Here is a 22204-nt window from a genome sequence, read left to right as displayed (position 1 = left end):
AAATAATCCAATACTTGTGCCTTTTATTGCAAACCATACAAAAGTATGGTTTACCATACTTAGCATTACCTACAAAAATCTCCCAAATAAATCATACTTAATTCAGATTATGAAGAGAATAGCTGCTAAATGTGATGCTTATAAGGGAATTTGAATGTCACTAGATTGTATCTCCTTGTGTCACTATCGTGCCTCTAATATAATACATTTCCCCATCCAGAAATGTAATCCTTAGCCAGTTGCCTTGAACGCTGGTTACCATGGAGATGATTATCAGTATTATGATGACCTATTTAGAGGAATTTCTGCATTGCCAGAAAACAAATAACCATAGAGAGCACCTTGCAAATGAACAATGCTTTTCCCAAAAGTGCCTTTACAAACAAATGCCACAGATGTAGTGTGTGTGTATCTGTGTGTGTGTCTATTTGTTCATAATTAGGACTTGCAAATGTTTTTGAAAAGTGACAGTTGTCCTCAGGCACTCCAAGAGTAAGGAAGGCAGTACAAACAACAGCAGGTATAAGCATATAGACTCCTCCGCTTCCTGCAATTTGAGATGCATGGCCATGGCTGCTTTGATTTCTCAGCAGCATTAAGATAGCACAGTTCTTTTTTCTTGCTCGGTCCATTTCTTGAGGATTTTCTAGGGATGCTGGACTGTGGTTGACAAGTAGTTGGTGAGGATTGACTGTTACAAACCAATTAATTGGCCATTAATAGTTTCTAAATAAGCCCTGGCTGGTTGGTTCAGTAGTAGAGCATCGGCCTGGCGTGTGGATGTCCCAGGTTCAATTCCCAGTCAGGGCAAACAGGAGAAGCACCCATCTGCTTCTCTACTCCTCCTCCCTTCTCTTTCCCTATCTTCCTCTTCCCTCCTGCAGCCATGGCGTAATTGGAGCAAGTTGGCCCCAGGTGATGAGGATGGCTTCATGGCCTCCTCCTCAGGTGCTAAGAAGAACTCAGTTACTGAGCAAGAAAGCAATGCCCCAGATGGGCAGAGCATCCCCCCTAGCAGGCTTGCCAGGTGGATCCCGGTCAGGGCACATGCAGGAGTCTGTCTCTGCCTTGCCCCTCTAACTGAATCTAAAAAAAAAAAAAAGTTCCTAAATAAAACTGTGACTACTTAAATGGCTATTTTTATTTCTTCAGAATTAGGCCACCAAGTTTGTACTCTAAGCTGTTTTGGTCTCTCATTTTCCTCTAAAACTTCTGTTTGTGATTATATGCAGATCTGGCTTGAGTTTTTAAGTTTAAATGTTTTTCATTGACCATTGTGCTATCTACTGATACAGCTTCCTTTTTTATATTTATATATACTATTCTAATATGCACATGTAAAAATTCCAGTAATAAATATTCAGAGAAGCAGTAACCACATAAGCCAGCATTATTCCAAATAAAAAAAAAAAAAAACAGACCTACTCTCCTCCTTCTAACCCAACAAGGTCATATGTTATGTCATTTTTATATTTGTTCTAATGTTTTTAGGTGAATTCCTTTTTCTACTCTCATTGCTCATTGTGACTTCCCCTTAGGTAAGAGCAAGGGATCTGTATTTTCTACCATCTTCTCATATCATCTAGCAAAGTGTTGGCATAGAATGAATGTTCAATAAATCTGATTTGACACATAATATCCCCTCCAAGAACTTTTAAAACCTCTTTAGCCATGTTTTCCAACTCAGTTTTTATCTGTTCATGATCACAATGGCCTTGCAGTGAAATCATGTCAAAATCTCTTTTTCAAAACCATGTACAATGAGTCGATGTTCCACAGAGCACCTTGAATCAAGGTCAGTTAACTCATTTGGGCTCTATTTTTAATTTCTATACTCCAGACCCATGCTTAGGCCTGGAATCACATTGCTCTGAACTGAGGACAAATATCAAATTCATGTTAGTGACCTCACTAACTCCTTTAGTCTTGCTGCCATGTTAAAAATGCTATTGTGAGAAATTTTTATTTCATTTGACTAAAATGTAATTCTTTTTTTTTTAAGTTTTATTTATTTTTATTTTTATTTTAGAGAGGAGAGGGAGAGACAGAGAGAGAGAGGAGAGACAGAGAGAAAGAAGGGGGGGAGGAGCTAGAAGCATCAACTCCCATATGTGCCTTGACCAGGCAAGCCCAGGGTTTCGAACCGGCGACCTCAGCATTTCCAGGTCGACGCTTTATCCACTGCGCCACCACAGGTCAGGCCTAAAATGTAATTCTTTCAATATTTTTGAGAAGGAAATACATGGATATTTTAATTAACCATTTATTAGCTAAATTTTAACTCCAGAAAGTCTAGCAAAAATTGACCTTGTAAAATGTTGACTTCTCTCCATCTAACAGAGTTGTATAGGAATGGTTGTACCTATCAAGCATTAATGTAGCCTTTGACTCATTTGAAAACACAGAGAGCTTTGCTATTTAATGCAGGTAGTATCTCTTAGAACGTAACGTCGCTCTCTTATTCATTTGTTCAATAAAGATATTTAACTGTCTCTTTAAAATGGCTTCCAGATTAAGCAAGTTGTGAGGTTTTTGAAGTTAATTCACATCTAGCATGGCTTGGTAAGAATTAACCCTTGTGAAACTAGACTTGGAATCCTAATCATCCAGAATTTTTCTGGAAAGGTTCAAAACCAGACCCCGACTCTAAATGAATTCACTCTGCACTCTCTCGGATGGCCTTCCACGGCAAACCATGAGCTTGCTTTAGAATATTCCCTCCGTGCCTAATCTTCACTCCTGGAGAGGACAGCGCTTTGCATCTGGCACTAGCCACCCTTCCCGCCCTGGAGCTAAACTGGGAAGAATGAGAAGAGAATGTTCTAACTTCAACCATACCACAGGCAATAATTCGACAGGGGGAAAAAAACACATATTTCAGAGCCTTTTGCTAGATAAACTTGCTTTACAAATAGGGCACAATCCTCTGAAAAATGATGTGGAATACCTTTTCTCCACAAAGATTCCATGGCTTCCTTCTCTCTGCTCTAAGCAAACTCCTGTCCTTAACTGCTAGCGATCCAATGCAAATCTTTATATGAACTCAGAACAATTATTCCAGCTGCTAATTTCTGATCACACTGGAGCAGCACCTGTTGAGTATTTCTGATGAGAAGCTCAGGGAAGGGTTGTTGGGTAAATCAGCTGCTTTCACTGAGCCCCATTCACCATCCTGTTGGTGGAGTGTAGCCTCCCTCTGCGAGGATTGTAGGAGATGCTGCCTTCCGGTGGAGAGTCAGAGTTTCTGTGAAGAAGTGGTATCGGAGCTGAGCTTAATGAGAGAGGTCTGAAGTGGTGATATGTGACCCCAAAAGGGCATGAAACACAGTCTATTCAAGGCACTAGAGGGACAGGGTGGCCAGAGCAGGGATAGCAACGGGGAGCATCCTGAGAGGTAGGTGTGAGCCAGATTGTTCAGGATCTGGTAGTCTAGTTCAGAAATGTGAATATTGAAGTCATAGTATCATTATTGGGTAGAAAATAATATAAAGTTATATCATGTTTTAATCATCCTTTCTTCTATAATGTATATAGACTAAAATTGATAAAGTTTATGAATGCTGAATTAGGATAAATGTTCAAAGTCATAGGACCTCTGTCATAATATTAACTGTGTGACCATGAACTAAGTAGTTAATCTCAGGTTCCTCCGCTGTAGAACAAAGGTGATAGTATCTACTTCTCAGGTGGTCATGAGGAATTAATGAGACAAACTACAGAGAGTGAACGGTGCAGTGCCTGCTAAGAGCTTTTCAGAAATTGTAAAGAATATGCAGTACAGCCTTTAGATGTGGGCAAGAAGGGACCCTGCCCTGGAACCCAGAGTTTAGAGGGCCCCATTCTGGTCCTCCTCTAACTACACTTCCAGGGGATGAATGGTCCACAAGGCCAAAGGATATACTCACCTGGAGGCTGCCCCAACTCCATTCTAGAGCAGGCTCTGGGCCCGAGACCCAAGGTTCCCTGCCACAATGATCCCAAGTTGACCCACAAGGTCTTTGAAGTTCTTTTCTCTAAATCTGACCCACCTGAGGGCAGATGCATACCCCAGGGCTGAGCGGTGGCAAAGGAGCACCTTTTGGGGACTGGATGTGCAAGCTGGGGCATCCCCGTTTGCACACATGTAACTTCTGACTGTCACACTGGAGCTGACAGTGAGAAGGAAGGGGAGACAGGGCAGGGCTGGAAGCAAACTCGCCCACACTGCTGGTTTCCACTGTGGAACCTCAGGGAGTCTGAGAGTTCTCAGTTTACAACTGGATGTCCTTGTCATTATGAATGTCTGTTTGTGACAATATGAGACTAGAAAATAAAATTTAGCCATATGGTATATGGACATGCTTTTGTAGTCTTACCTTGGGTCCTAAAACTGTTCCAGACAGGGTCATAAATTTCTGCATAGCACACAAAATTCCATTTTATTTAAACCATCTTAAAATGCTTGGATTACCTATTTATGAAAGTCACATTAGGGTAACCATGGAGTTCCATTATGTGCAGGAAGACTAGAAAGGCCAGAGAAAAGAACAAGTTCAAAGTCCATCTAGTGACCTCTTTCCCTCTCTACACAAGCCTACACACTATGCAGATATCACTGTATTTGCTCTATGAAATTGCACATCTATCTGGGGAGGTGGGAGAAGACATGAGAGTTGATGATTCTTTTTAATTAACAGAAGGTTAGTTCTCTCTTTATGACACTTGTTTGGGCTTCTTAAAGTAGAGCCTTGAATTCAAACTAAACATTTCCAGCTGAGTGAAGGGTGTCTGTCTGCTGGGAATTCCTCTCACAGTCATTGCCATACAAATCACTTAGCAAGAAAACACAGGCTGCCTCATGCTATCTTTCCTACTACAAAAATATGTGGATTGACTTAAACTTAATTCTTTGGGAACTTATGTCTGCTCTTCCCAACCGAACAGTAAGCTCTTTGAAGAACAAACTGGTTTCTATATATACTGCTCACAAAAATTAGGGAATATTTCAAAATAAATATGAAGTCATAAAATATCCTCTAATTTTTGTGAGAGGTAGTTTTCTGTATCTCCTCTCTCTCTTCCCTAAGAGTTGCTCAATATATATTTATACTCACTGATTCATTCAGTCATGTAGCAAATGTTTCCTGGATGGCTACCACGTTCCAGGCTCTGTGTCAAGCATAAGAAGACAGGACTGAACAGGACACTGGCTGAAAGATAAATACCTAGCACGGAGTAGGCACTCAGTAAATGAGTGATTACATAGATGAATGGACAGATGGACGAATGGATGAATGGACAGACAGATGGATAGACAGAAGGATGGATGGACAGACAGATGGTTTAATGGATGGATGGATGGATGGATGGATGGATGGATGGATGGATGGATTCTGTATGACACAGTAATACCAAGAAAAATGGAATAACCATTTAAGTTATCTTAGACTAAAATCATCAAGGTAAAAGAAATATGCCAGCCTGTAGAATGTCCGTGATTCAAGAAAGTGGAAAACTAGGGGGCAAATAAGGCCAGCCCTAAGTTGTACCTCTAGGCCATCTCTATGGCCATTTAGTAAGTCATTATGGAATCTTGCAAAGAATCAAACCATTTCATGAAACCAAATTTCCTGTCTAAAGAATTTGACTAACTCTAACACCCTAACTCTCATTTCTCCCAAGTTTAGGGAGGAAGGATTTATCTTGGGTGATGTTAACTCCAAAGAAATCAGTGTATACATTATTGTGAGTTTTTATTCACAGTACTGATACCTGAAATACTGATATGCAGTGATTGATTTTAATCACAAATTTGCTTCATAAAAAGTGTTGAAATCACCAGAGTGTTACTCCATGTCGTTTTCCTATATGCAGTATAATAGTGAAGCCATATTTTATTTTGATTTTCTCCTTACAATATTATAAGAAAACCAAATTACCAAGCTAGAAGTTGATCTCTCCTGCAAAGCTACTTATCTTCTTGACGTGCAGAGCACCAGCTGATTTCAAGCAGGGTTTCATAGCTTTATGGAAGACAACTATATTTGGTCATCAATGAATTAAAATGAAATCTCTCCCTGGAAGGATAAGGGAAATCAACATTCAAATAAAGAAACTTAATAACAAGCTGACCAGGCTGTTCAGAGTTTTTGTTGTCTTCTTTTTAAACAGGACATGCATTATTCATATGATAAGATCTCAAGCCAAAGGTAGAAAGAATGGGTTATCCACAATATTATTATTCTTAAAATGACTATCTCTTTTCCCAAAGGGGAAATGAAAGCCGCAGCATTCACCCTTGTCTAGGTTCACAGGCTCAGCAGTGTCACCTAAAGGTAGGGAAGACAGCAAAGAAAAAGACGCCTTCCTGAAAACAGTTAAAGAAGTTTCTTTTCAAGCAGAAAAAGAAGCACTGACATGTTTCCGGATAAGAAAACTGAGGGGCCATTCCCTCACTCCCGAGGGGACATATTCAGACCTTTGACAAGTTCTAGAAATGATTCAAAATGAGGCCATGGAGAGGGATTCCTCCAGTCCATCTGGAAACATTTCAGAATCTTCCCTTCACTTATTCTAAGACAGTCTGATTCCATAAACTTTGTGTTTAGGTGGCTGATTGTTTGGAAGACACAGACACCCTCAAGCAAATACCTGCAAGGAATAGGGAGTTACTGAGAGTCAAGTTGATTCTGGATAAAACCAACCAGAGAACTGGGTGAGCCTGAGCTAACTCCACTAGAGAATACTAAAGACCTACTAGTCATATTATGTGTGAGAGCATCTGGGTTCTCACATTGTTTTTATTTTGTACTCAAGTTGAAGTGCCTGGAAACTATCTTTGTCGATAAGAAGTAGCATCCATTTGTTATATTACATGGCTTAAAAGTCCTAGAAATGTTACCAAGTAACAATGATACCAATGTTATTTCATCAAGTAGAAATGTCTCATTACATTTTAGAAAGGGAAATATCTGACTACTGACCCTTCACTTGGCCTGAATAAAAGGCTAAGCCCAAATCTCCAGGAAAAATGAAGTCAAAATTTGCCATTTGCAATTTTGTCTGCTTTTACTAAATCCTTTGACTGGTTTTTTTGTCAAGCAGCTCATACAAACAGTTGAAGGTTGGTCATTCCTCCAAACTCTTTGTAGTCATCAGGAAAGAAGCAAAATTAATTACTACTGCTGCTGCCCTCACAAATTTGCCCTTCCTGAATGATTTTCCAAAGTACAGGAAATAGAGGGCTGAATTACAGACAAAGAATGTCACCTTGAAAACTGTATAGAAAAGACTGGGATTTTGCAAACAAAATATACTTCTTCCTCTACTAAGTGTGGAGCTCTTCTCACAGAGTCTTTGACTTGCCCAAAAACATACTGCCTCTGTGACCTCTTTCCTGGCCGTACCCGGTTCCCGAGTTTTTGCACATGCATTCCTACATTTTGGGGGGGGGGGTATTTTTCTGAAGTTAGAAGCCAGGAGGCAGTCAGACAAGACTCCCACATGTGCCCAACCGAGATCAACCCAGCATGCCCACCAGGGGCGATGCTCTGCACATCTGGCCGTTGCTCCATTGCAGCCGGAACCATTCTAGCGCCTAAGGCAGAGGCCATGGAACCATCCTCAGCACAAGGGCCAACTTTGCTCCAATGAAGCCTTGGCTGCAGGAGGGGAAGAGAGAGACAGAGAGGAAGGAGAGGGGGAAAGGTGGAGAAGCAGGTGCTTCTGTGTGCCCTGGCCGGGAATCGAACCGGGACTTTCACATACCAGGCTGATGCTCTACTGCTGAGCCAACCAGCCAGGACCCCTACATTTTTAGTCAAGAGGATGGCAGTCACATACAGTCCATTTGGCAATGTTTGAAATGATTTCTGGAACTCGGCGTCTTCCTCTACGATGACCAGAAATGTTTTCCATTTAATTCATAATAATAGCATTTTGCCTTTATGTTTTTGTCTTCTCAAAGCACTCTGATACCATTAATGAACTAAATCAGCCTTTGCTATATTATGATGTCTCACTAAAATGGGGTTAATTTTTTCTGTAGCAGTCGCTTATGTAATGTTGTTTCCTTTTAGCAAACACTGCATTTAACTAATGTAAATTCATTTTCAAATTGTGTGCTCACATAGAAAATTTTCCCAGAATGTATTTTTAATGCTACATCCTTACTATAACATTTCAGGGAGCATTTTAAACTATAAAGACACATAGGCTCTGCAATGTAGTCTTCTGTAAGTACTTGTAAATGACCTATTAAAAAAAAAACTCAAGTAAATGTGTTGTAAGTGCCAGGAATGGAAATGGAAATTGTTTGTTCTGTGAACCCTATTACTATTTAATTATCTGTACACTGTTCGATGATTGACTTGCTGATGAAATAGACTTAATAAGTGCCCAAGAAAACGTTGCAGTGGCAAAGAAACTCTGAATCCTAAATTCACTGTGCTGTAACTCAGCTGACTCTGCCGCTGCTGGACCACTTTATATTATACAAGTGCTCGGTGGCTCGTTACTGGAAATTTGATCTCAAGAGGGAGGGAATTCTCTCCACAAATAAAGGAATGCACACTTCCAAGTTTAGACAGAGGTAGGGCCCTAGAGACCCTAGGTTGAGAAACTCTATAATCATTCCTTGGTTGTCTCCCAACTTCCGTTCCCCACTATCTAATTCCTGCTTAAGGAATCACATTTTTATTCTTAGCCTTGTGCTTAGAATAGAATTGAACCTACTTTCAACTCCAAAGGTAGGTTCCTGGCCCTACTGATTGGTTTGGGGATGAGCACGTGACCCAGGACTAAGCCAGCCTAGCTCATCCCATTCTCTTCACCACAGGGATTAGTATAGAGTAAATGTTTCATCCATGTCAGTCCAACCAGACTGAACATGTGCTTTTCCTGGGAACTCTTATGTAGACCATTTTTTCTCTTCGATGGTGTTGTATGAATATATGAGACTTATAGCTGGTACAGTATTTACATCCCTAGGAGAAAAGCTTGGGGTGTCCTGGGGAGGCCACCATGTGTAATTTGAGGAGGACTTCCTAGTAAACAAAACAGAGACACAGGCAAACCTGGGGCCTTGCTGATACTATTGAATCTGTACCAGATAGGGAACAGACTGAGCTGCTGTAACAAAGAGTACAGTGGCTCAGAAAGATCGAGTGTCTGTTTGAAATTCTTTATCACTGCCATGTCTGTGTTTAGGTGTGTGAGTGAGCAAAACCAGCAGATAGCTAGGGCTGTGAGGTCACCTAGGGACCCAAGGTCTTCCTATCTTGTTCTTTCCCCAAGAGCAGTGATTTTCAACCTTTTCATCTCATGACACACATAAGCTAAATGCCAATATTCTGTGGCACACTAAAAAATACAGTATATTTTTCGCCAATCTGACAAAAGAAAAAATAGGTATAATTTTGATTCACTCACACCAGATGGCTATTGTTGTGTTGGCAGTTGTCATTTTTTTATGTGACAATCTAAGGGAAAAGAAGTCAGTGCCCCTGACTAACTAGTCAGGTGTTGCATGTTTTAAAAATTCTTGTGGTGTACCAGTTGAAAATTGCTGTCCTGGAGTAATTGTCTTCATGTCCTAAGTAAAGGCTGGGTCACTCTACTCTCTCTTCACATTCAGTTGCAAGAAAAATGATAGAAAGCATAGAGGGCATAAAGCTTATTTTAAGGCAGAGTTTATCAATTTCAGCTCTATTGACATTGTGGGCCTGAGAATTCTTTACTACTGAGGACTGTCCTATACATTGTAGGATGTTTAGCAGAATCCCTGGCTTCTACCCTCTGAATGCTCATACCACTCCCCTCCAAGTTATGGCTATCAAAAAGGTTTCCAGACACTGTCAAATGTCTTGGGGTGGGAGGCAAAGAGCCCCACGTGAGAACCACTGTCTTATGAATCTGCTGTGGCGAGAACACACATCACTTCCACTCACCTCCAATGCCTGCAGTTCTGAGCCATAGAGAGCCTGGGAGAAATATTTATAGCTGGTGCCCAGGTAAAATTCCAGGAGTTTTATTGCTAAAAAGAAGGGGGAAAATTGATTTTAGGGGACAATTAATCTTTTCCACACTGCCCTACTTCTGGACTTTTCCAATTTCAGTTACCTTTATAATATACACCATTTTGAAAGGGGTTTTCTTTCAGTCACTTGGAATTCAGAACCCTCACTGATACAAGTATTACTTTCCTCATCAACAGCGTAAATTGAAATTTAGTGAATATTATATAAAGGAAAAAGGATGAAAGGAATAACACTTGAAGTTACTCAGAAGCTGGGTACTGGCTCAGAAGGATTGAACAAAACAGCTAAAATGAGGCTATTTTGTATCAAGGGAAGTGTTTGGTTGAAATGGAAAGGCCATGGTTCTAAGGGCCCCCGGTCATTGTGATAGTTAAGAAAGAAGACAGAATAATTATGAAAAATTGTCAAAATGAACACTGCAGGCATCTTGCATTATCCGGCTTTGAACTGCCGCTTTCTAGTTGTCGTGGCAAATGCAAAAAGCCTTTAGAGGTTCCTTTATCTCTCACACAAAAGGATCATTGCTTACCTCCAGCTGTTTTGCAATTCTATTCCTGTAAAGTTAGTATCATTTGACATTGGAACTGCCTCCGGGAAGAAGGGGGAGAATGTGCGGGGGCATTGGAGTATGAAACAGGAATGGAAGAAGCTCTCGTGTTAACCAGCGCGGTCTTCCCGAGATTCATCTTGAGGCCAATAGTTCTGAATTCAAAACCTTTTCCCACAGGAATATTGCTTTTATGTTATTATGTTACTGCAGAAGGCCTCCAATACCAGAAAATAAAGATGTGTGCTTGGCAGTCGCACAAGAGAAAATGCTGCCGGGCAGAGGAAGGCCGGGCTTTCACAGAGAAAGAAAGTTTCTAACTGAGGAAATCATCAATAAAATCTTCAGAGAAGCAGTGATTTTTAAAGCACACCTAAGATGGGGAGAGGAAGAAATGGCATTTTAGACTAAAGGACACGGCATTTTAAATTCTCTGTGAGGAGCAGACTGTGCTGGGAGCATGTCAGGGGTGGGTCTGGCTGTTCTAGCAACACAATCCCATGTGGTAAAATATTCACTCACCTCTGGGTGTGCCTGCCAATTCTTCTTTTCTTTTAAAAGGGCCGATAATGCTCCAAACTTTCCGTTTCCTTTAGAGAGACACAAGACTGGATAGGTGCTGGACAATAAAAGGGTTATGTTCCTTTAAAAAAATAAAAAGTAAATAAAAATAATTATTTGTGAGGAATAGTGAGTATTGACCATGAGACTAAGTGTGGAGCATATGGTTTGTGGAAAACAAGGCCCTGCCCAGGTGGCTCAATGGATAGAGTGTCCTCCCTGCACACCAAGGTCACAGGTTCAACCCCCGGTCACATTACATACAAGAGGCTACCAATGAGTGCGCAACTAAGTGAAATAACTAATGAAACAACGAGTTGATGCATATCTCTCTCTCTCTCTCCACCCCCTTCCTCAAATCAATGGAAACATTATTTAAAAATGAGACAAATAATTCTTATCCGTCTAAGGATCTTAGTCTCATCATCAATACATTGGAGCTGTGAATGCCACAGTAGAGTCTGGACTATCAGATGTAGGTGAATGGGATGGCATATATGTTTAAAAGATTCCTAGAGCTAAATATTGAAGCATCAGAGCCAGATCAGGCTGCTAGGGATTGGCCACTGGAAGAAACCCTCCAGAAAGGAAACTCTTACCAATTCCTATAGGAGATTTATGTGAGAGGTCTTCCATGAACATGAATGCTGAGATAGGGACAAAATAAACAAAAATATTGGTGCCAGATCATAGGCTGTCTACTCCATGAATAATATTCCAAAGGAGCTGCCCAGCTTGGCAGAGCTAGAGAACTGCCCTTCCATCTTCAAAGTTGCTCCTCTGCTAGAGCTGCCCAAGTAACATGCTTACCATTTAAAGTCAAAGGAATACAGCACAAAGAGGTTCAAAAACTTATCCAGGACCACACAGCTAGTGGCAGAGCCAAGATTCAAGTTAGTCTGGCTCTGGAGTCTGTACTTGTCAACATCATACTAAAGTGTTACTCTAACATATCACAAAGAGCAACAGATTCAGAGTCAGAAGACCCTGATTTGACTGCTTGGAAAGGGCGGGAGGGGAACAGCCTTTCTGAGTCTGGTTCCTCACTGCGCTTGTTGTAAGGATTATAGGAGATGATATAATTTTATATATATATCCTGAGGCCCAGTTGGTTCAGCAGTAGAGCATTGGCCTGGTGTGTGGAAGTCCTGGGTTCAATTTCCGGCCAGGGCACACAGCAGAAGCGCCCATCTGCTTCTCCACCCTTCCCCTTCTCCTTTCTCTCTCTATCTCTCTCTTCCCCTCCTGAAGCCAAGGCTCCATTGGAGCAAGGTTGGCCCGGGCACTGAGAATGGCTCCATGGCCTCTGCCTCAGACACTAGAATGGCTCTGATTGCAACAGAGCAATGGCCCAGATGGGCAGAGCATCGCCCCCTGGTGGGCATTCTGGGTGGGTCCTGGTCGGGCGCATGTGGGACTCTGTCTCTCTGCCTCCCTGCTTCTCACTTCAGAAAAATTCCAAAAATAAACATATATATATATATATATATATATATATATATATATATATATATATATATATATATATAAAACCTTAAAGTACTATACACATATAAAGGAACATTATTATATTAACCTTTTGAATGTACTTTGCTTTAAAAATTATTCTCAGCTAACATTCTATTCCTTTTTACTAATTTTACCATGGATTCTGAAAAACCTGTATATATCTATTATATGCTCTAGTTAACATTTTTTTAATTAAAAAGACAAACTTTTTGAAGGTTTTTACTTTAAAGAACAGAGTAATGTTTTTTTAAAAGAATGGAAAGAATAGAAATTATTTCCAAAAGGTCATTTTCTAGACCTATATAAACTTAACTCTTATCCTCAAGCCTTGCTACATAAGAAACTTTTCTCTTTAACTTTGGTTGTTGTATTAGTCTTGTATTGCTGCCACGTTAAACTACCACACACTTAGATTTAAAAACAGCACACGTTGCCTGACCTGTGGTGGTACAGTGGATAAAGCCTCGATGTGGAAACACTGAAGTCGCCAGTTCGAAACCCTGGGCTTGCCTGGTCAAGGCACATGTGAGAGTTGATGCTTCCTGCTCCTCCTCCTTCCTCTCTCTCTCTTCTCTAAAATGAATAAATAAAAATATTAAAAAAAGAAAACAGCACACGTTTATTATCTTAATAGTTCTGAAGGTTAGAAGTCTGACACAGGCCTCTCTGGGCTAAAGTCAAGGTATCAACAGGTTGCATTTTTTTCGGCAGGCTCCAGGTGAGGATCTGTTTCCATGCCTTTTTCACCTTCTAGAGGCCACCTGCGTTCTGTGGCTTGTGGCCCCTCCTCCATCTTCAAAGCCAGTGGTGTAGCACGTCTCTAACCCTCTTCTCTTGTCACATCTCTTTCTAACCACAGCCGGGAAAGGGTCTCTGTTTTTAAGGACACATGTGATTAGGTCAGGCCCTCTCTGATGAGCTAGGATCATCCTCTCATCTCAAGATCCTTAACCCTTTGAGTAGTACGAACGTGCATGTACGTCCTCGTACCTCCTGACCATCCAGAGTATGATCAATTTATTTTAAAAATGTGTAACGCAACATTAAAAAAAGGCAAATGTATGTTCTTCTTGTTTCCATAAATTGGTTATCAAACAAACATGATTGTAAGTTAATAAAACTGTAACTGGAACTAATTTCATTTTTTGGGGAAAAAAAACCAAAAACTCACTCCCAGGGGTCAGTGGGTATAAAAAAAACTCACTACTCAAAGGGTTAACCTTAATCACATTTTAAAAGTCTCTTTTGCCACAGAAGGGAACATGTTCACAAGTTCTAAGGAAGAGAATGTGGACATCTTTTAGAACAGCTATTATTCTTCCTACCCCAATTGTGAACATTAGAAACAAAGCCCACAATTTTGTATATTAAAAAGACTTGTCAACATATAGAGGGTTACTTTATTTATTTTTATATTAAGTGACAGGCAGGGAGTCAGAGAAAGACTCCTGAATGCTCTACCAACCAGGATCCACCTGGCAAGCCCCCTACAGGGCGATGCTCTGCCCATCTAGGGCCACAATTCCGTTGTTAAGCAACCCACCTATTTCAACACTTGAGGTAAGGCCATGGAGCCCTCCTCAGTGCCTCCTCAGTGCCCAAGGCCAACTCGCTCCAATCAAGCCATGGCTATGGGAGGGGAAGAAAGAGAGAGAGAGAAGGGAGATGGGGAGTTTTGGAGAAGCAGATGGTCACTTCTCCTGTGTGCTCTGACTGGGAATCCAACCCAGGACTTGCATACGCTGGGCCGATGCTCTACCACTGAGTCAACCAGCCAGGGCCTGGGGATTACTTTATTACAGTGTCCTGAGAAACCTCCAAGTCATAACAGCTGTTATGACAGAAAGGAAACAATGTCCAATGAAGCTAATTGCAGATAAAAAGGAAGTCTGACAGATGGCGAGTGAAGGGTACCATGCCACCTTGAGAACAAAACTACATGATAGACCTGAAAATCATCGAAAATGGGATGCAGAATCTGAACTCATTGTACCCACAGTTTATTACTGGGAATGAAGAATCTTCTTTCTGACTCCAGTTCATCATTCTCCAGAAGTGAAAAGTCACAGCCAACCACTGTTATAGAATAGGCAGACAGCAAGAGAAAGACCTTCCTCTCTACCAACTTAGAAAAATCAAAAAGGCCCTACCTTTTTAAAGACAAATTAAACAAATTAAAGAAGCAAAGTGTCCCAAGATTTGCACCTGTTTCGATGGCAACAGGAATTATCTAAAAGCTGTGAACAAGGCTGTGGGTATTTTGATGATAGAGTCCATGAGTGCTTCTTCCGGGATGAGACTAAAGCAATTCAGCCACAGAGAGGGCATCCCTGAGGACAGTGGCCCAGCATAATAGCTTGCATCATTCCCCATGCTATTTACATGTTTACAAAAACCTAATGGAAGTTAGATGCTGCACCTGGCGTCCAGCATTTGTACTCAGGAAAAGCAAGAACAGCATTAATGAGGCTCATTACAGCCTGTTTTATCATTTCCATAAAATTATATCCAGTTAGGCAATGACCAGGACTCCTATGCCACTGTGAAACTCCAAACTGATGAGCCCCTAAACCAGAACAAACCTGATTATACAGAGTCCTACTTTGCAGGAGAGGTGATCCTTACTGTAAATGTGCATCATTCAATCATGGGTGTGACACATAGTTAGGTGAGTATATTTCCATTTGGAAGACTCTGCAATAGTTAGGGAGACAGGAACAAGATCTAGAACCCAGAAGAAGTTACTAATGAGCTAATCAAAGTTTTAGTACCATCTCCAAAAGGAACAGAATTAAGGACAAGACTTCAGTACAATGAAAGAACCAGAAAACACTTAGGAAGTCAAGCCAATCAAGGAGTGGATGAAAATATAAAAGACTGGAGAAGACAAAGAAGCAATCAAGTACTTCAGACACCTGGACCAAGAAGATACTCAAACATGCCCACCTCACATTTATACCAAATCAGACTTAGACAGTCAAGACTTATCCAGGCACAAAAGTTGATAAAGAGTAAAACCTATAACAACCTATGGAATGGGAGGGAATATTTGCAAGCCATATTTCAGATAAGGAGTTAATATCCAAAGTATACAAGTAACTCATACATTTCAATAGCAAGGAAGGGAGGGAGGGAGGGAGGGAGGGAGGGAGGGAGGGAGGGAGGGAGGGAGGGAGGGAGGGAGGGAGGGAGGGAGGGAAAAGGAAAGGAAAGGAAAAAGAAAAGAAAAGAAAAGAAAAGAAAAGAAAAGAAAAGAAGGGGGAACAAAAACCAAATAATCAGTTTTTTTAAATAAACAGAGGATTTCAATAGATTGTTTTCTGGAAAAGACATGCAAATGGCCAACAAGCACATGAAAAGATACTTAAAATCACTAATCATCAGGGGAATGCAAATCAACACCATATGAGATATCACCTCAAACCTGTTAGAATGACTATCTTCAGAAAGACAAGAGATAATGAGTACTAGCAAGGATGTGGAGAAAAGGGAACCCTTGTGCACTATTGGTAAAAATATAAATTGGTACAGCCACTAGGGAAAACATTATGGAAGTTCCTCAAAAATTAAAAACAGAACTACCATATGACCCAGCAATTCCACTTCTGGATATTTATCCAAGGAAAATGAAATCACTATTTTGAAAAGATATCCCCATGTTTATTGCAGCATTATTCACAATAGCCAAGACAGGGGGAAAAAACCTAAGTGTCTATCAGTGAATAAACAAATAAAGAAAATGTGATATATACACACACAAACACATACACAATATAATATTATTCAGACAGAAAAAAAATAAGGCAATCCAGCCATTTGCAGCAAAATGGATGGACGTGGAGGGTTTTATGTGATGTAAAATTAGTCAGACAGAAAAAGACAAATACTGCATTATCTCACTTATATGTAGACTCTATAATAAAATTTTAAAAAAGCCAAACTCATAGAAAGAGAGTGTAATGGTGGTTGCCAAGAGCTGGGGGGAGTGAGGGAAATGAGGAGATGTTGGTCAAAGGGTATAAACTTCCAGTTATAAGACAAATAAGGTTTGGGGATCTGAGTCAGCAATGCTGTATTTTATACTTGACAGCGAGTAAGAGAGGAGACCTTGAATGTTCTCACCACACACAGAAAAAATTGTAATTACATGAGATGATGGATGTGTTAACGTTATTGTGATAGTCACATCACAATACATATGCTTTCAAGTCAACACATTGTACATCGGAAACTTATACAGTGTATGTCAGTTATAGCTCAACAAAGCTGGGTGAAAAAGAACAGGGCCTCTGCATTATGGCCAGTCTTGGTCACGATCAAAGCAGGAGTTTTGCCTGCAGTGTAAGTTGCTTTGGTCCCTGTCTCAGAATGAACTTGCAAAGGCAAAGACTGACACTGCCTATTCAGAACGGGTCCACACCCGCTCCTCTTCCAGCCCTCTGGCCTTTTAAATGTATCATGAAATTACGGAATACTCTGAATCACTGTCAGAACCGTCCGATTTCGCTTATGAAAGTCTCAGATCAGCAGATTTAGCTCTCTGATCTCACAACCTACCTCTCTCCTACTGCCTTCTTTTTGTTCCGCGCGTTTTTTGTTCCACGTGCAGGTGGAAGCACGTGCCCCTTAGGGCCTTCACACATGCCGCTCTGCCTGGCTGGCACAGCTCCCACCACAACCTCAAGTGTGACCTGCCCCTCCCCATCTTTCCGTTCTTAGCTCAGGCCTGGCCTCCTCCACGAGGACGCTGCTGATCACCCTTTCTAAATTATCCTGTTCTCCCCGAGGCATTAATCACATAATATCAGAGCTCATATTGAAATCTGAAATGATCTTGTTGGGTTTTTAATTTGCTTATTCAAATGCACAAGGAATTTTCTTGTCATTTTCTGTGTTCAATGAATAAATAAATAGTCATTGTGCTTTTCTTGAGAAAACCTATGCCTTAGGTTGAAGTTTTAGCACACAAACATAGAATGCATAAACATTGATTTGGGGGTACTTAGTAATTGGGTATCAGCCGTGCCAAGGAGCAACAGGAGACTCAACCATTTTATAGAAGTACAAAGGGTTGGGATGGGAAGCCAGGAAACTTCATAAGCAAACAAAGTTTCTGAACCAAAAATCAATCTTGGCTGTGAATAGCAAGATAGATTATCATTAAAAAGCCACATTTTCCCTTTTCTTTGCAACAGTTTACAGTGAATATCTTTAACTTACCAACTAGTTAGTTAGCAGAGCTGGTTTCTTATCTCTAGGTCTGGTTTTTAAAGATATTCATTTTGATGAAAACCTTCCTCCCAAGTCCCTTGACTGGATGTAGTATGAATAACAAAAACAAACCCAAAAAGCCACCCAAGTAACCTGTGCTTTGAGGCAATGGGAAGAAGGCAGGACTGACAGTAAGACCCAGAGTATGAGGCCCTAAAGAAGTTCCACTTATTCATTCAACAAAAATTAAATAGTGCCAGGTACTGTTTAGAAAATTCAGTTAGTGAATGTGGAGAACCAAGTTTTTCTGTCCTGCAAGAGTTATTATGTTCTACTAGGAATAGGAAGAGGGAGATAAGAACATTTTCTGGTCTGCAGTTTTATCTGCTAAAAATATGTGGGTAGACTAGATCATCTATAAAGTTCCTCCCAGCTGTACATGTTTTAAAGAGAGGAAAGAAATTTTTAGAAGGTTTAGCAGTGGTTACTTTAGAGGAGTAATCATGGATGATTTGTTCCCTTTTTCTTTTTTTATCATTGCTATCTGATGTTTTTTCTAAAATGAACATGTGTTATATATGAAGTAGAAAATGATTAAGAAGAGAGTAGATTTTCCTATCAAACGTGGGCATTGGTTCTCGGTGACTTGAAGGTATGTCATTTACCCATTACCAATAAGAACTGCAAATAGGAATCATTGTACTCTTCAGTGACTTACTTTTAGTCTTACCTTTACCTCATGAGGCCTGGGGAAAACTGCTAAGGGAATCTTTCTGCTCCTTTCCTCGTTACCTCTGTGTGCACTGGCTTATTCACTGCTCCCTAAACCCTGAGAGCTCTTCTCTGCCCAGGGATGTGCAGGCACAGCTCCTGGGTCCCTGTCTCTTTCTCTCTCTCTCTCTCTCTCTCTCTCTCTCTCTCTCTCACACACACACACACACACACACACATTTACTCACACATAGAGACTCTTCTTATCCTTCAACCTTTATATCTCAGTTTAAATGTTATCTCCACAGAGAGGCCCTAGTGATCCAAGAATTTCATTCCTGCCTTAGCCTCACCATACTAACCCTGGTCTCCCTAACAGATCTCTGTTCTACTCTTTCCTCCAGAACACTCTTCTCCACTTGTACTTTCATATGCATTTCTTTTCTTTAAAACCTGTTGTCTATTCCCCTCACAAATCCCAAGCTCCTTCGTGAAAACAGGAACATCTCTTTTGTTCACTCTGCTACCCCTCACGCCTAACTAACACTGGCTGAGTAAATAAAAACTCCATGAGTAAGGTGGCTCTTTTTGTCCTCTCCTTTTCAAGAGTTATTCCCATAAAGTAGGATGCTGCAGCCAGCTCCCAAAGCCATTTACTAAATATTCAGAAATTTAGTTGTTAAATTGTTTATAGCTTGAAATCAGCTATGTTAAGAGTATTTATACCACAGACATAGCAAAAGTTATATGTCAAGTCATTTTTTTAATCCAAATACCTGGTTTACCAGCACACCATGTCTCTAATCTCCTAAATCCAACTATAAATATTGATGATACCATAGCAAAAAAAACCACAGCCTGCATGTTGCTTAAAATATTTCAGTAGGCCCTGGCCGGTTGGCTCAGTGGTAGAGCATCGGCCTGGCATGCAGAAGTCCCGGGTTCGCCCATCTGCTTCTCCACCCCTCCCCCTCTCCTTCCTCTCTGTCTCTCTCTTCCCCTCCCGCAGCCGAGGCTCCATTGGAGCAAAGATGGCCTGGGCGCTGGGGATGGCTCCTTGGCTTCTGCCCCAGGCGCTAGAGTGGCTCTGGTAGCAACAGAGCGACGCCCCAGAGGGGCAGAGCATCGCCCCCTGGTGGGCAGAGCGTCGCCCCCTGGTGGGCATGCCAGGTGGATCCCGGTCGGGCGCATGAGGGAGTCTGTCTGACTGTCTCCCCGTTTCCAGCTTCAGAAAAATACAAAAAAAAAATATTTCAGTAAAAAATGAAAATTTTAAAAATACTAAATATATGGCCTGACCTGTGGTGGCACAGTGGATAAAGCGTCGACCTGGAAATGCTGAGGTCGCCGGTTCGAAACCCTGGGCTTGCCTGGTCAAGGCACATATGGGAGTTGATGCTTCCAGCTCCTCCCCCCTTCTCTTTTTCTGTCTCTCTCTCCCTCTCTCTCTCCTCTCTAAAAATGAATAAATAAAATAAAATAAAATAAAAATACTAAATATATGGTTATACAATTATTTTTCCTGCTGGGAATACTTGGTCATTTTTCTTCTTTTCTTTTTTATTTGTGTGTGTGTGTGTGTGTGTGTGTGTGTGTGTGTGTGTGTGTGTGACAAAGACAGAGAGAGGGACAGATAGGGACAGACAGACAGAAAGGGAGAGAGATGAGAAGTATCAAGTTTTTGTTACAGCACCTTATTCACTGCTTTCTCATATGTTCCTTGATGGGGGCTACAGCAGAGCAAAATGACCCCTTGCTCAAGCCAGCAACTTTGGGCTTCAAGCCAGTGACCTTTGGAATCAAGCCAGTGGCCATGGGGTCATGTCTATAATTCCATGCTCAAGCCAGCAACCCGTGCTCAAGCAAGTGAGCCCATGGTCAAGCCTGATGAGCCTGCATTCAAACCAGATGATCCTGCGCTCAAGTTGGCGACCTTGGGGTTTCAAACTTGGGTCCTCTGCATCCCAGTCCAATGCTCTATCCACTGTGCCACTGCCTGGTCAGGCTACTTGGTCATTTTATAAGCTAAATTATAATCTAAAATACGTGTCTCTGATTGCCTGCACTTTTTGTTTCTGTTTTTCAGACCCTTATGTGAAGATTCACCTGATGCAGAATGGCAAGAGGCTGAAGAAGAAAAAGACAACAATTAAAAAGAATACACTCAACCCCTACTACAATGAGTCATTCAGCTTTGAAGTACCCTTTGAGCAAATCCAGGTAATGTCAAACATAATATTGTCTTCCCATTCAATTTCACTTCTTCAGACCACACAAATTAAACATGCAGATGTTGTAGATTATCAGAGCACATGCCTTCATTAGAACTGCCATTCTTATTCCCATGCACATATGATGTTCAAGTACATCAAGAAGGGAAGGAGAAAATACACAGCACAGGATGTGCTGAGTCATCAGCCAAAAGCAGTGGGTACTCTGTTAAGCAGAAATACAGTAGGATAAAGAACGTCAACAGAACAACTCTACTAACCCAAAAAGTACATCTATAAAGATTAAAAAGGCCAAGAACAAATGACCTTTCACTATTTACTCCTGGACCATACTATGTAATTCTTCTCATCACATCTAATAGCAAAAATAAAAAGCAATAGAGGTAAGAGAAGTATATTGGTTGATGCTAAATACACGGTATCTTTGAACTTTATTATCAAAAGACAGTTAACAGTAGAAAAATTAGGCCACATTGTATTTTTAATTGTTTGATAGTTTCTTGTTTCTGAGTCTGAATGGACAGGTAGTTTTGTAAAACTGGAAACTTAATTTGCTAGATAACAATTGTTATGATAGGAAAGTACTCTATTAGACGACTTTGTGGTTAACATGTTTGAAATAGAATGCTATATGTAGCCAAAATTATAGCATATGATCTTATTACTTAGCCATTTTTAAATAAGGTTTAACCTTAATTTTTATCTAAAGTTTTCTTATTCCATATCCATAGTTAGGTTTTTAGAATCCAAAGCTCACATCCAATAATTATGGGTAATTTCTTGCTAATTTTTAATGGGTATCAGAGAGTCAGAATACTTAAAGCAACACTACTCTTTATTTAATAATTGATGTGAGTCCATCTTTTCATAATATAAAGTTATCCCATAATTTGAAGAAGAAATGAAGGGTAGGCATCAAAACAAGTTAGAGCTCTATACACAACCACAATAACAAGTCAGCTTTATTCTTCAGTTGCATATTTTTACTATTAATATATTCTTAGAATGCAGAATCTTATGAATAAATCACACCTTTCTTCTATAAAGAAAGCTAAGAAAATAGCTACATTTATTGTATACTTATTGAGTGCCTAGGCCTAAATTAAGCACTTTAAATGCATAATCTCATTTAATCCTTACAATAACTATATAAAAGAGATTCTATTATCCCAATTTTATATATAGGGAAACTGAGGCTTAGTATTTTTTATATGTAAAATAAGAGTAATAACAGAATCCATATCAAAGTGAGATTATGCATATAAAAGCACTTGTAACAGTGCCAAGCACATAGGACCACTCAGTAAGTGGTTCCTACCATTATTATTATTCATAAAGCCAGTGTTGTCTCTTTTTCAAATTAACATTTTATTATAAAATAGACCTGACAATAAAATTAAAGCAATATATAAATCAGT

The 22204-nt window shown here is 40.4% G+C and overlaps 1 protein-coding gene across 2 annotated transcripts in view; it reads left to right on the top strand.

Annotated features, from left to right (window-relative positions):
* The window catches only part of SYT1 (synaptotagmin 1), a 572761-nt gene that overhangs the window by 544380 nt on the left and 6177 nt on the right, over positions 1-22204 (top strand). For both annotated transcript variants that reach the window (XM_066368502.1, XM_066368501.1), the window contains exon 10: positions 20642-20775. In XM_066368502.1, the coding sequence (XP_066224599.1) occupies positions 20642-20775 (134 nt within the window). The remainder of the gene's footprint in view (positions 1-20641; positions 20776-22204) is intronic.

The sequence above is a fragment of the Saccopteryx leptura genome, chromosome 2 (genome assembly GCF_036850995.1).
Source record: "Saccopteryx leptura isolate mSacLep1 chromosome 2, mSacLep1_pri_phased_curated, whole genome shotgun sequence".
NCBI lineage: Eukaryota > Metazoa > Chordata > Mammalia > Chiroptera > Emballonuridae > Saccopteryx > Saccopteryx leptura.
The sequence above is the reverse complement of the archived record's forward strand: the minus strand, read 5'-3'. Positions and strand labels throughout refer to the sequence as shown.